The 12,413-nt window shown below is 36.2% G+C and overlaps 3 protein-coding genes across 4 annotated transcripts in view; 1 reads left to right on the top strand and 2 right to left on the bottom strand.

Moving 5' to 3' along the window:
* Nucleotides 1-519: 519 nt before the first annotated feature.
* Nucleotides 520-3,438, bottom strand: LOC111874943 (general transcription factor 3C polypeptide 6). Its single transcript, XM_023870828.2, has 2 exons — nt 2,811-3,438; nt 520-2,389 (listed from the first exon to the last, which is right to left on the bottom strand). Exons 1-2 carry the CDS (start codon nt 2,955-2,957, stop codon nt 1,811-1,813), a joined length of 726 nt encoding a protein of 241 aa, XP_023726596.1. The 5' UTR covers nt 2,958-3,438; the 3' UTR covers nt 520-1,810.
* An 87-nt stretch (nt 3,439-3,525) lies between these two features.
* On the top strand, nt 3,526-9,919 carry LOC111874920 (autophagy protein 5). The gene is made up of 6 exons (XM_023870794.2): nt 3,526-3,767; nt 3,940-4,025; nt 5,641-5,757; nt 7,163-7,287; nt 7,671-7,868; nt 8,587-9,919. Exons 1-6 carry the CDS (start codon nt 3,612-3,614, stop codon nt 8,697-8,699), a joined length of 795 nt encoding a protein of 264 aa, XP_023726562.1. The 5' UTR covers nt 3,526-3,611; the 3' UTR covers nt 8,700-9,919.
* Nucleotides 5,764-12,413, bottom strand: part of LOC111874918 (rab9 effector protein with kelch motifs) — a 45,599-nt gene continuing 38,949 nt past the window's right edge. For both annotated transcript variants that reach the window (XM_023870793.2, XM_023870792.2), the window contains 3 exons: nt 11,529-11,736; nt 10,865-11,095; nt 5,764-6,618 (listed from right to left, as the gene is read on the bottom strand). In XM_023870793.2, the coding sequence (XP_023726561.1) occupies nt 6,521-6,618; nt 10,865-11,095; nt 11,529-11,736 (537 nt within the window). In that variant the 3' untranslated portion in view covers nt 5,764-6,520. The remainder of the gene's footprint in view (nt 6,619-10,864; nt 11,096-11,528; nt 11,737-12,413) is intronic.

The following is a 12,413-nucleotide window of genomic DNA, read 5'->3' as shown; positions in this document are numbered from 1 at the left end:
TAATCTTATATCATTATGAAGTTTTCAAGTCTGTAGTTCAAACAAGACACTATTCACATTATGGCAGTCCATTCTACATGTCAGTTCCAAGGTGGAGTTAGACTTTCAAGACTTACCCATCCATGTGGTAACAACACCACACAACACTATAAATTTTAAGAGCACTTTTGAATTAAGGCTCTCAACTATTAAGAGTTTGTTTACAATGAACCCATTCAAACAAGGTTAAAAATACAGATCTGTGGGCCTTGAAACAACCATGTATTTTCCATGTTCATAGTAATGGAATGTCAGTGATAGAGTGAAGGTCACTATGATGACTACTGCCTTCTGGGATATACCATGTAGTCGCATAGAAATTCACTGATTTCAGAGGAACATCAGTGAGAACTTTTAGCACACTGCATGGCATCACACCCCAAAAGATGCTCTTCTTCACTTGAAATGGTCACATCTGTTGTAATATAAAAATAAACCTTCATCTACTGATTTGTGTTGATATCTCTTTGTTGTATCATGTTCTGTGTCAACACTAACTGGAATCCTCTTTCTACTGAATCTACCTCAAATGTGTAATTGCCAGCTTTTCTAAGATTCAGTTGCATCATATGTTGAAGCCATTCCCTTTTGGCATATACTGCAGCAGTCATTTTCAGAGTAAATACAAGGCAAGAGCAGGAGAAATCAAGCAGTTGAGTACTTGAATATTAATGGCTGACCCAAGTATTTTTAAGATGTTACCACCTTGCTGTTTGCAGCATAAGCACTGCCAATCAAAGTAAAAACAAACCCAAAAACCTTACCTTATGAACTTGGATGGAAATTCTTACATTAGGTTTTGGGTGTTCTTTCTAAAAATAAACTTCTATGATTGGCAGAGCTAACATGCTGGACAACATGGCGGTAACTTTAACACATAGGCACTATTGAAACTTCTTTGCCACCCTTTACAGATCACAACAACCTCAATTTAGAAGCCAATTCTAAAGAGCTCTGTTGACAGTATACATCTTTACCCATAGTATTATTAGGTTCCTTGATTTTGTCCCATATCTTACATTGCAGTCACAGCACTGTGTCAGTCTGGTGACTTGAGACTAGCTCTCTCTCCCACACCAACTTTCTTAAATGGAATATTCTGTAGAGAATACTAGACAACAGATAACCAATAATCCTAATCTGACATTCAAAGCTTTATAATAGGAATGGTGTGGCTATAAAACTTAAAAGCAAAATCCATCTACATTCTGAAATTCCCATAATGTTCAAGACATGCGGACCACATACACATCACCCATGAGCAATACACAACAGAACACATCCATCCACAACTCTGAACACTCACTGATATGGACAGACACTGTGCCCAGCACACAGGACATCCAACAATGACTGCCATTAATGAAAAATACACAAAATTACATTTTACACAATTCTCATTAATGATATCATTTAAGGTTCAATTTGTGCTTACAACTCTTATACTGTCATACAGCTGAAAGTGACACATGTGCATTGAAACAGCTGCCACAACAAATATAATTGAAGATGGCTGTATACAGCTGAAACATGTTATAAACACATAAAACATGAAGGAGGTGGTAAACACATTACACAACTAAACAGCTGCATTATAATGAGCTCTTTAGCCCAGCCTGGGTTACTAGAACAGTTACTACATTAGCAGGTGGAGATACAGCATTATGAGAAGCAAGAGGAATTGTGGGAAACTGATGTATGTGATAATGACTACATCAACATGTTAATCAAAATGTATCTCAGGAAGACCTTAAATAAAGATTTGACAGTACTAGCCATCACATACACTGTCAGAATCAGTCACAATATTTTCAGTACTATCAGTAGTAATATTTATTTGCTTCTCTATAAGTTCTGAGATCTCATGTGTCACTCTCTTTGACGCAGTGGCCTCCATCAATGTTTCCAGATCTCTAACATCATCTCTGGGTAGATCAGACATCCATGAAGGTCCTGCTACAGGTTCAGGATCAGGATTTCTTCTGGGTTCTTGCTTCTTGCTAGCCATTGAATGTAATTCTTCTATCTCCATTGAAAGATTGTCTGAAGGACTGTTACAGACATTTCTGGTTGCAATCTTCTGATTCATACTGACAGAATTCCCGCTAATATCAACATCTGGCTCTACACCAGAATCATTTTTGACACCATACTTTGCATCAGTGTTTTCAGCAGAATCTTTCCTCTGTAAAAATACTCTTGACATATGCAAAGCTTTCCGAGTTTTGCAGACATAACGGAGTTGATGTTCTGGAATGGTTGTAAAAACAGAGTCACCTCCAGGGGGCACTGGGTCCTCTTCAAAGAAAAGAGCTGTCCCCACAATATCACGATATTCTCCTGCAAATGTCTGAAAAAGATCATAGGGACTAAATACCGATGCATGCCTGTGACAGTAACCATGGGAAACATCATGCCAGCAAGCTCCCAGACATCCCTTTGTGTGTGGCTGTCAACCCTTGTGTATAGACAGGAAAAACATACTTCTCTATATGTGAATCCATGTATGTTATGGAAGTTCAAATGAACAGAATAACCCTCCATACATTTTACAAAGAAATCATTATTCTGACATAATTAGTTCACATGTGAGCATTAATCCCGTATGCACATATGTCAACACTGAAACTGAGACATACTTCCTCCAAAAGCCTTCTACAAAATTAAAACCTTAACCATAATTAACTACGTCTTCAAGTAACTATCAAAATGAGTCTTTGCTTAAGAGACTGAACATTACTAAAATCTTTGTATATTTTTATTGTATATACCTGATTTCCAATCTGCATAACCGGATTCTTTCCTTCAACATCAATCATCTTTAAGAAGACCGGAGATCTATCAAGAATGTCCTTCTCCAACATTCCATTAAATTCCACATTGACCAAGAATTCTTCCTCTTCTTCACTACTTGACATGTGAGGTTCTGTGTGTATCACAGACTACTAGTCATTCAAATAAAACTGAAGATAAACAAAAAATGTATTCCGAGAATTCTCACATATTCTTCATACTATACGAGACAAATATCCATAGGTAGGGTTAAGTTACATATCACTACAAAATACGTATTTTCCTTCTGCCCACTGTTCTCATTTACGCACGTTCCTATAGTTTTCATAAATAAGGTAACAAACCGAATTTTTCAACAGTTAAAGATAAATCTAGTTTGAAACGCAACTGTCCCATTCAACAACTTCCAAAACCCTACGCATCACTCATTAAACACATAACACCGCTTCCATCTTCCTCCACATGTTCATGTTCGTTCATCTGTCCAAATCATTGCCAATACTTGGTAATGAAAGTACACTTACTACGCTTACTACAACCCAATTCTTACGAATTAAAAAACAAGACGATAAAAATGTACATTTCGTCATACTTGTTTACATATCTAATGCCATATTTCTTTACTTTTTATTGAACAATTTAACTCTATAAATAATTACACAGTTGGTAATGCATTTCTGTGCCTGTAGTTATTTCCTCGCGGTGAAGGGGTGTTTTTATAGCCATGCAGATGTAAGAAAAAAAAGGGGCTAAAAAGTGTGTTGAAATATCTATAAGACATGGCAAACGATAGAGAGGTTCTGAGAGAAATATGGGAAGGTAGATTACCTGTATGTTTTCAGTTAAATTCTGAAGAAGTATATTCTCTGCAGGCTCCCGATGCATATTATTTAATGGTTCCTCGGTTAAGTTACTTTCCTCTAGTTACTGATAAGGTAAGGAAAACTCGCCAGAACTTCATATTCGCAAGGCAGGAACTCGAATGTTACCTTGTTATATTAAAATATGCCCTTCTTGAATATGGCAGTAGATATTTATGTGACAGGTTAAGAAAACGTAAGTCTTGCTTGATGTAACCAACACAAATTAATGCATAGTGTATTTCAGGTCCGTAAGCAATTTGTAAGGTACATTCATCCAGATAAACAAGAAGCAGAGATGTGGCTAGATTTCAATGGACAGGCCTTGAAATGGTAAGACAGCCATAAATTTATGTGCAGGATAATTTGAGATAAATTGAATTGCATTTTATTTTACCCTTTTAACTTAATCTTTCACTCCAAGAGAAGAGCATAGGTTGAGGGTGTCAGAGAGCTAGGTGCTAAGGGTAATATCTGTAAGAGAAAGTAATAAGATCATGAAAGTTACAAAAAGAATTCATAGTTTGTACCCTTCACCAGATATTATTAGTTGAAATGATGAGAAATGCAGAATGCCTTGAGTGATTCAAACTGCATACAGAAATTCAGTTGGAAAGCTTAAATGGTAGAGACCACTCAGGAGACCTAAGAATAGATGGGAGAATGATATCCAAATTGAAGATTTCTGTCTTCTGGAATATAATACCCTGTAGTCTGTTGAAAGTGAACTGACATTTCGGAGGAACATGTTGCCTCCATCTTCAGAGTTGACGAATAAGCCAGGCAAGAAATTCACATAAAAGCAGGTGGAAAGCAATATCCAGACTGATCTTAAAGGAACAGGATGTGAGAATGTGAACTGGACTTATCTGGCTCAGGATATGTTCCAGTGGCAAGCTCTTGTGAACACAGTGATCAACCCTCAAATTCAATAAAGGTGGGGAATTTCTTCACAAAATGACTGAACTTCTGAAGAGCAGCTCAGCTCTGCAAAGTTCAATATTTCTATATTGCAATATAATTTACTAGGTATTTCCTTACATAATATTTTATAAAAGTATGGGTTGTGATACAGAACTATAGCTAGTAACACATCATCTGCTGTATGGTAGAAAATCAGCCCTTTAAAGTCATTTCTGAATAGTTCTAATAATGGTATATTACACTCAGTATTACTGAGCTTCTGGATTTTGTCCATAATGTGGTATTCTGAAAAACATAATGTTTTTGAAAGTGGATTCCTTTCTGTCTTCAGGTGAACTGGTGGGGAGGCACCCACTTAGTTCGGTCCATTAGAAAAGCTAATTGCAATCACAGGTCCAATGAAACTCAGTAATCCCAAGACCATCTCATGCTCATTTATATTCTGACATTGTCAGACAGGGAACACGTGAATGCAGACATTTTAAAATGCTGAAGATTTCTTTTTTCTGAGATGTGATATTATGTAGTTCGGAAGGAACTTACAAACTTGTCAGAGGACTCTTCTGCCTCTATATTTGGGGTAGAAGAGCCCAGAAAGACTACCAAGACTACATGGGCTGGTTGAGGGAGCTGGTCAAATGCATCCAATACCAGTGCACCCTCATCTTCTCACCATCTTATTCTTCTACCAAGAAGATGGAAACATAGGTTCCTCTTAAATGTTGCCAAATGTCTACCCAATTATATGTCATTACATCTCAGAAGATGAAATCTTTGTATTCACTCCCATGTTAAAACCCACCTCTTATTCTTAGCCCTCATTTTAGACATACAAAATTTAAAAAGAAAGTTACAATTTACTGTGACAAGCACTTTTCCCTAAAAGCATACTCAAGTTTAGCCTCAAGGCTGAAACATACAATGTGCTCACAAATCTCTTGGTAGGAAAGTAAAAAGAAATCACTGACCATGAGAATTACATACATGAAACAACAGATTTAACTTTCTTTTTCTTGTTTGGAAGGCATTACCCAATTGGAGTGCTGTTTGACATGTATGCAGCTGATAGCCAGTTACCATGGAATATTACTGTTCATTTTGACAAGTTTCCAGAAGAGGAACTCTTACACTGCCCTTGTAGGTATGTTGTAAGTACAGTGTTATGCCCAAGACTTCTGTGAGATGTTAAATTGTCTCAGATACATGCTACCACAGTGGGATCCAGTGTATAACCACAGATATAATGATATGCTTAAAACAGTCATGGACAACTGGGTGAACCACTTCAGGCAGTTGTGTTTTGGATATACCCAGTTTGAATCTTGGTTGGGGTACTGACTATCCTGACCAGAATTTTTTATTATTTTCTGGAAACTCTGCAGGTAAATACGAAGAGAGTAACCTCAAATTAGGTAAGATCATTTCTCTCCATGTTCTTTCAAATTTATTATTCACTAATCATCCTGCCATTCAGCATTATATTGTGTGACCTATTGACAGCAGCATCAGATAAAGCATAAATAAATATAACATGCATGGACAACTACAGTTTGTTAATTTAGTGTTTAGTGTTTATTGTATGACAGTAATCCATGTAATTCAATGGTTCCCAAATTACTCCACACACTCCTTCCTTCAGAAATTACAGTGTATGATTATCACTTAAATTTACATATTTTTTCCTGGAATTTTTCCCTTTCATGTATCCTATCCTTCCAACATCCACTTAACTTTTAACACTTCCCACACATAAACGTTTATGTGTTAATTCACTAATTATTTACTGATTGAACACTCAAGCATAGCTGACAGCATTCTATTTTGTATTCAGGAGCTTCTGTGAGCAGTTCTCAGCCTGCAGACAGAATTCTTGGCTGAGGTTGCCCATGATTTACCTCAGTTCCTCATGGAAAAGGTTTAGATATTACCTGAAATGTTCCATGACTACTTCTTTCCACAATCTTTCCCACATCTTCACTTACAGTCACCATCTTATTCGATGCTACATAAAAGCAAAAGGAAGCATCATTAAACAAATGAAGTTATCTTTATGAAAAGAAGAGCGCCTATTGTAATGATCCATAATGGTATTCTATTATGAAACTGGAATGTACCACAAAAAGAAAGGCCTTCATAGGTTTTTCTGGCAAAGGCAATGACACATTTTTGCATATTTGCGAAGGGTTCACTAACCACAGTTTCTGTTACACACGCACATGTGCATCCTTTTCTGACTTCACATACTCATTCCATCTTTTCCAAGGTCTTGGCATCATTTTGGGTTTGGTCCAGTTTGTTTCAGTATTCTTTCATCTTTCATTCTGTCCAGATGGTTTATCCAATTCTAACGTATATTCCTCAGTTTTACTTTGTATTTTCAGTTCTTTGTAACTTCTTATTAATTACAGTTAATTTGTAGGTGTTATAATTGCCACTTGAATCTGTGGTACAGTAAAGAGGCTTGGTACTTTTACTCCAGAATAGCTGCTGAAACCATAAAATACTGTAAAACCTCTGTGGATGATTCTTAATTATTGTGTTAACAGGGAAGCTGTCGAATCTCACTTCATGTCATGTGTGAAAGAAGCAGATGTGCTTAAGCATCGCAGCCAAGTAGTCTCCAGTATGCAGAAAAAGGACCATAATCAACTGTGGCTTGGACTCCAGAATGGTAAACAGTTTTCATATAAATACCCAATAATTACAAGGGTCAGACAAACCAGAATGGGGCAATCTTCATCCATTGCACTAGTACAAAATGTATGGAAAGTCTTGTTTTTACTACACATTTCATTGGAATGCTGTGCAAGTTTGTGTGCCAACATAGAAATAGAAATGGTACAGTACACTGTATAAGAAATATTAACTTATACACTGCTTTATATAAATTTAGCTAGAAGATCATAATTTTTTTACACAAGTAGTTATTACACTAAGTTTAAGAAAACATACCTGAGAAAATATATATATATATATATCTTGAAGTAAATTCTCTCTTTGGATTTTGTTAATTGTATTACATCAGTACTTTGTATTTATTCTTCAATTTTACAGATAAATTTGACCAATTCTGGGCTGTAAACCGGAAACTTATGGAAGCAAGTGGTGAAGAAGTGTTTAAATACATTCCATTCCGTTGTTATCGCGGTGACGGGCCTTTCATCCAGCATCTTGTGAGACCAGTTACAGAGGAAGGACAGCGTAAAACTTTGCAACATCTAATACAGGAAGTTTTCCCAAATGAGACAAACCGTAAGCTAAACCGCACGTAGCATTTTTCACTGTACATGTCAACATAATTTGGATCAGTAATTATTAATAAATATTAATTAATTATTGTCAATGAATATCATGAATCTGAATTCACTCAGTTGGCTTAACTACAGGCTTAACGGCCGAGGAAGTGGTGTTTCATTCTGAGTCTCCTTTCCAGGGGTGCTGGGGGCTTTGTCCTCAGGGGTAAATTGGTCAGAGTATGAAGCTAACCACTCACCTCCATTTAGTGCCAAGGATAAGAATATATGGAGCTATATCTCTACTCCCCCATACATCTTTATGGTGTAGTGCTTAATTAATTGGGCACTAATACAACTTTATTTTTCCTTAGAACCTGAGTAGGTCATTTTTATTTCCTGTGAAAAAGCGTGAAATTAAGAATATACAATACAAGAAAATATAAATTATAAATACAAGGGAAAGCACCTTTCTTGGTTGGAGCTGTTAGAAACACCTAGTCTCATACTGGATATAGTGATTAGATCCAATTTCTGAAATATTGTGTATGTCAAATATACCCCAGACAGTGGACAGTGTAATATATAACATACATAACATTCATATAATGAATCAGTCATCACAAACCCGAATCCCAAGACTGTACCATAAAGACTTTGATGATAGAGATGGAAACTTTGTATCTTAGCTCAACCATGACACGGCTGAAGACTTCTGCGTATTGTCTTTGTTCCAGTTCAAATAATGACGCATGGTATTGAGCCTCCATGGGAGACACCATTACAGTGGATGAGTGAACACCTTAGTTATCCTGACAATTTTCTGCATCTTTGTATCCAGACATCATAAACATCATCTGTATATTGTGTTCTTCAAGAAATTACACATTATGCAGCTTAGAGTATGGCTGAGAATAGTTTGCATTTTGAGTGCCCCTTGGTGCACTGCATCGTCTATGTGCTCAGTGGAGGCAGCTTTCATTTTGTATGATACCAAATGCCATGTAGCTAAGTAAAGATTACAGACAATTAATTTTGTAAAATAATATTGAATATTTTTAATGACGTCCCATGATGGAGGACAAGAATGTCAGAAGAGAACCAGATTGAATAAGAGGAGATAATGGTCATTTTTGTATTATGATCTATTTGAAGCACATGGACATCAGTTTCAGCTTCAGAAATTTTGGTCCTCTGGCAAGCAGCTTATTTTTTAAATGTTAATATCAAATGTGAAGCTAACTTTGAAAGTGTCCAGCTACTCAGGTAATACCCAATTTTGAAATAGTTAACATTTCCTGATTTGGACACATTAAAGTACAGTTGCTTATTGGAATAAGTACATCTTCAAACAGTGCAAACTTCTGGGATGTGACACCATAAAGTCCGGTAGCCAGCATTTAGAGAAATCTATTGCCTACATCGTTTATCAACAAAATGCTGGTAGCTATCAACCAAACTGCATGATGCCACATTTTATGTAAGACTAAACCTTGGGTAAGATAATGGGAGATAAAGCAAGGGAAGCATTTGTCCAAACTTTCCTACTACCAGCTATGTCATAGTAACATCCCAAATGTTATACACATGTGCTGAGCAAGTATGTAACATGTCACATTATTTGTCCCAATTCTTTATTCTATTGAAGTGACTAACGTTTGATATGTATGCACTATTAATTTCTACCAAGGGACTGAATCATCAATTTCTGCCACATTGGATTCATTTTGTGCATACAATAGCTGGTGTGTAACGTTTTTCTGTTGTGAATAGGGCTTTGTTCAGAAGTTTTATCTACCGTGCTTAACAGCTGTTTATATGATGCTAAAGCCAGTGAACTGTCTGATCATTATGAGATTTTAGGTTCTCACAGTAGTGGATATTAATATCATGGTCTTCTGGGATATGATGCCATGAAACACTGATCCCTCTCTATGCAACTACACAGCATCATATCTCAGAAGATCGCATTCTAATATTAAACCAACATACTGTGTAAATATCTGTAAGAAATATTAAGAATATAGCATTTTATATAATACTGAATAAATTATATAAATGTAAAATGAATTAGATTTCTTTCTTCAAATTCCCAAATATAGAATCCCCTAGAAAGTACTTCTAGAAGATTCTTGAGATTCAAAAGAAAATCACATTTACATTCAATCCCAATGTTCCAGTCACACATACTTGCATTCTCAATTCATACCACAGTGTAAGGAATAAGGCCAGTTTATGAGCTAAAATATCATAATGACTGTGCATCACATATGTTATTCATACATTCCCTGTCTTTAAAATACATCTCTTCAAAACTTTTTGCTAAATATAAAGATATTTGGATATATCTATAAAGATGGCAACAGTGTTCAAGTTTGTCTATTTTTTAAATCTATAGGTTTCCTCTGTTCAAAATCATAATATTACTCAGTTAACAGAATATGTCCCCAGCTCAGAAATGGAGTTTGCACCCCTGCCTAAGTGGGGAGAGATCAGAAAGTCAACAGAGATGATATCTGGAGGAACTAGACAAAGAACAACATTTTAAAAATTGATAATCATTTTTCAGACTAAGACTTCATATTATATAAACACCATCAAGTTACTTATTCTATAAAATAGATAACAATAAGCCAACTTCTGTTGTTCTAAGCACCAAAATTATTACACATGTACATTACTTACGAAGTGGAGATGTCCATGAGAACATCGAGGAACCAATGCAATACCATTTTATAGAACAAGACATACTGTAGCCCTCCCCCAATAAATTATTTAAACAGGAATACTGAAATACACAAGTTAAGACTGTCGTATAAGAAAGTTCATTTAAATTTTGAACAGTAAAGTTAGTTTCAAATACATAGGTAGGCATTGTTGATGTGTTCTTGTAAGTAATGTCTTTTACATTAACAGCACCACAATATATGTCAACCTAAGACAAGACAACATCTTTTCCTGAGCCCAGACTCATAACGTAAAAATCATCATAAATGTGACCAGTTTCATCCATACCTCCATGCAGCAAAATATAAGGAACATATGACTCAGTTCTGTTGGTTGATTTCTTGATCGCAGTTTCTTCTTTTGTTACACTTTCTTTTTGTTCAGCTTTACTGTCACCATGGCTTGGATCTTGTGCCTTCTTCTCAAATTTGTGAGGAAGTTCTATTAACACTAGAGTAAAATCCAGTCTCCTTGGAGGCACCAAACCTCCCATGGTGATCTCCTCCCATACCAATTTGTCTGAAATTGATACAGACACATACCATTTATTAGCCAGAGGGTAAGCTCCATATAATGGGCCCAACAGAGCAGTTTTCATGTTTTTATCTAATGACAAGAACAGCCAGTTTCTGAAATGTTGCATTTCTTCAAATGGGCCCATTAAACAGAACCAGTCACTGTCTCTGGAGATAGGATTAGCTTCATGTAGTGAGTCCAACTGAGGATATTTCTACTTTTATCTGATAATGTCTTGTCCTATGTTTACTCTGTGTCTGTAGAGGTCTTATAATGGACTGATCCCCCATCCAAGGAGTTCTATCTACTGCCTGTAAGATTCATAATTTCAGAAGTTAATTTTGAATTGGACCAAGCCAGGCACAATTCATAAAGGTCGAAGTAAAAGAACAGGTGCAGATCAGTGATACAGCATGTTATAATATGGTGAACTCACCTGCATGGAGCCTCCACATGTCATTTAGAGCGCCAGAATTACCAAGACCTCCAAAAATGTAGATGAATCTCTCATGACACACAGCTCCATGTGCTGCACGTCCGCTTGGCCGATGCTTGCAATCAACAGATGTCCACATCCCATCACTATCCAGTATGTGCAGGTCATCGTAAAGATCTATTCCCATCATACCACCATGACACCATAACTGAAAAACCAAGGCATCCTACATTCTGCTTATGTTTACAGAACGTTCTTTTTAACATTATGAAACATTTCTTAACATGGTAAACTGTATCTCAACATAGTATGACAAGACTTTGAGTACTCAGTGATCCTCTAAAGATTTGTGTGGCAATGGTCTGTTATTCATTATAAAACTATGTTACACACAGATCATCTTAGGTATGTATAAACTGCATGACGTTTTTAAAGCTGGACTGTTTCTGTAATCAGGTGTAAAAAGGGTAAAGATCCTACTCAGTTGGGCATATCAGACAGAGACAAAGTTAATAGAAAGTCCGTCGAGTGTAACAATTTGTAGGTCACTTCTTTATCACTTCTGCCTTACATGTTTTGGTTTGACACAACCATCATCAGAGGCACTTACTACAATTATGAAAACACTGTCGTTGTTTATGATGTTCACAGTTATGTTTGTTGTGTGGACGCTGCTACAATATGTTGACGTGTAAAAGCACAACACTTGCTAGGATAGTTGAGTACACTATCAATTCTCACATTTCATCCGAAACTGTTTTTAAGTTAAAACGCTAATGTTAAAATATTTAAAATATTTGATGTAAAATGCTAAACTCCTCCTTATTAATTCATCCCGAAGATGGGAGATGTCAGCTTGAGGTTGTATGGCTGCAAAGATATTGT

The sequence above is a fragment of the Cryptotermes secundus genome, unplaced genomic scaffold (assembly GCF_002891405.2).
Source record: "Cryptotermes secundus unplaced genomic scaffold, Csec_1.0 scaffold595, whole genome shotgun sequence".
NCBI lineage: Eukaryota > Metazoa > Arthropoda > Insecta > Blattodea > Kalotermitidae > Cryptotermes > Cryptotermes secundus.
Note: the sequence above shows the minus strand (reverse complement) of the source record. Positions and strands in the feature narration are given on the sequence as shown.

What these genes read in the sequence shown, in the direction of transcription:
- LOC111874920 (XM_023870794.2), top strand. Translation starts at nt 3,612, where the DNA reads ATGGCAAACGATAGAGAGGTTCTGAGAGAAATATGGGAAGGTAGATTA. An exon ending in TTCCTCTAGTTACTGATAAG is followed by an intron (nt 3,768 to 3,939) that starts GTAAGGAAAACT and finishes AGTGTATTTCAG; the next exon opens with GTCCGTAAGCAATTTGTAAG. An exon ending in AATGGACAGGCCTTGAAATG is followed by an intron (nt 4,026 to 5,640) that starts GTAAGACAGCCA and finishes CTTGTTTGGAAG; the next exon opens with GCATTACCCAATTGGAGTGC.
- LOC111874943 (XM_023870828.2), bottom strand. Translation starts at nt 2,957, where the DNA reads ATGTCAAGTAGTGAAGAAGAGGAAGAATTCTTGGTCAATGTGGAATTT. An exon ending in TTATGCAGATTGGAAATCAG is followed by an intron (nt 2,390 to 2,810) that starts GTATATACAATA and finishes GATCTTTTTCAG; the next exon opens with ACATTTGCAGGAGAATATCG.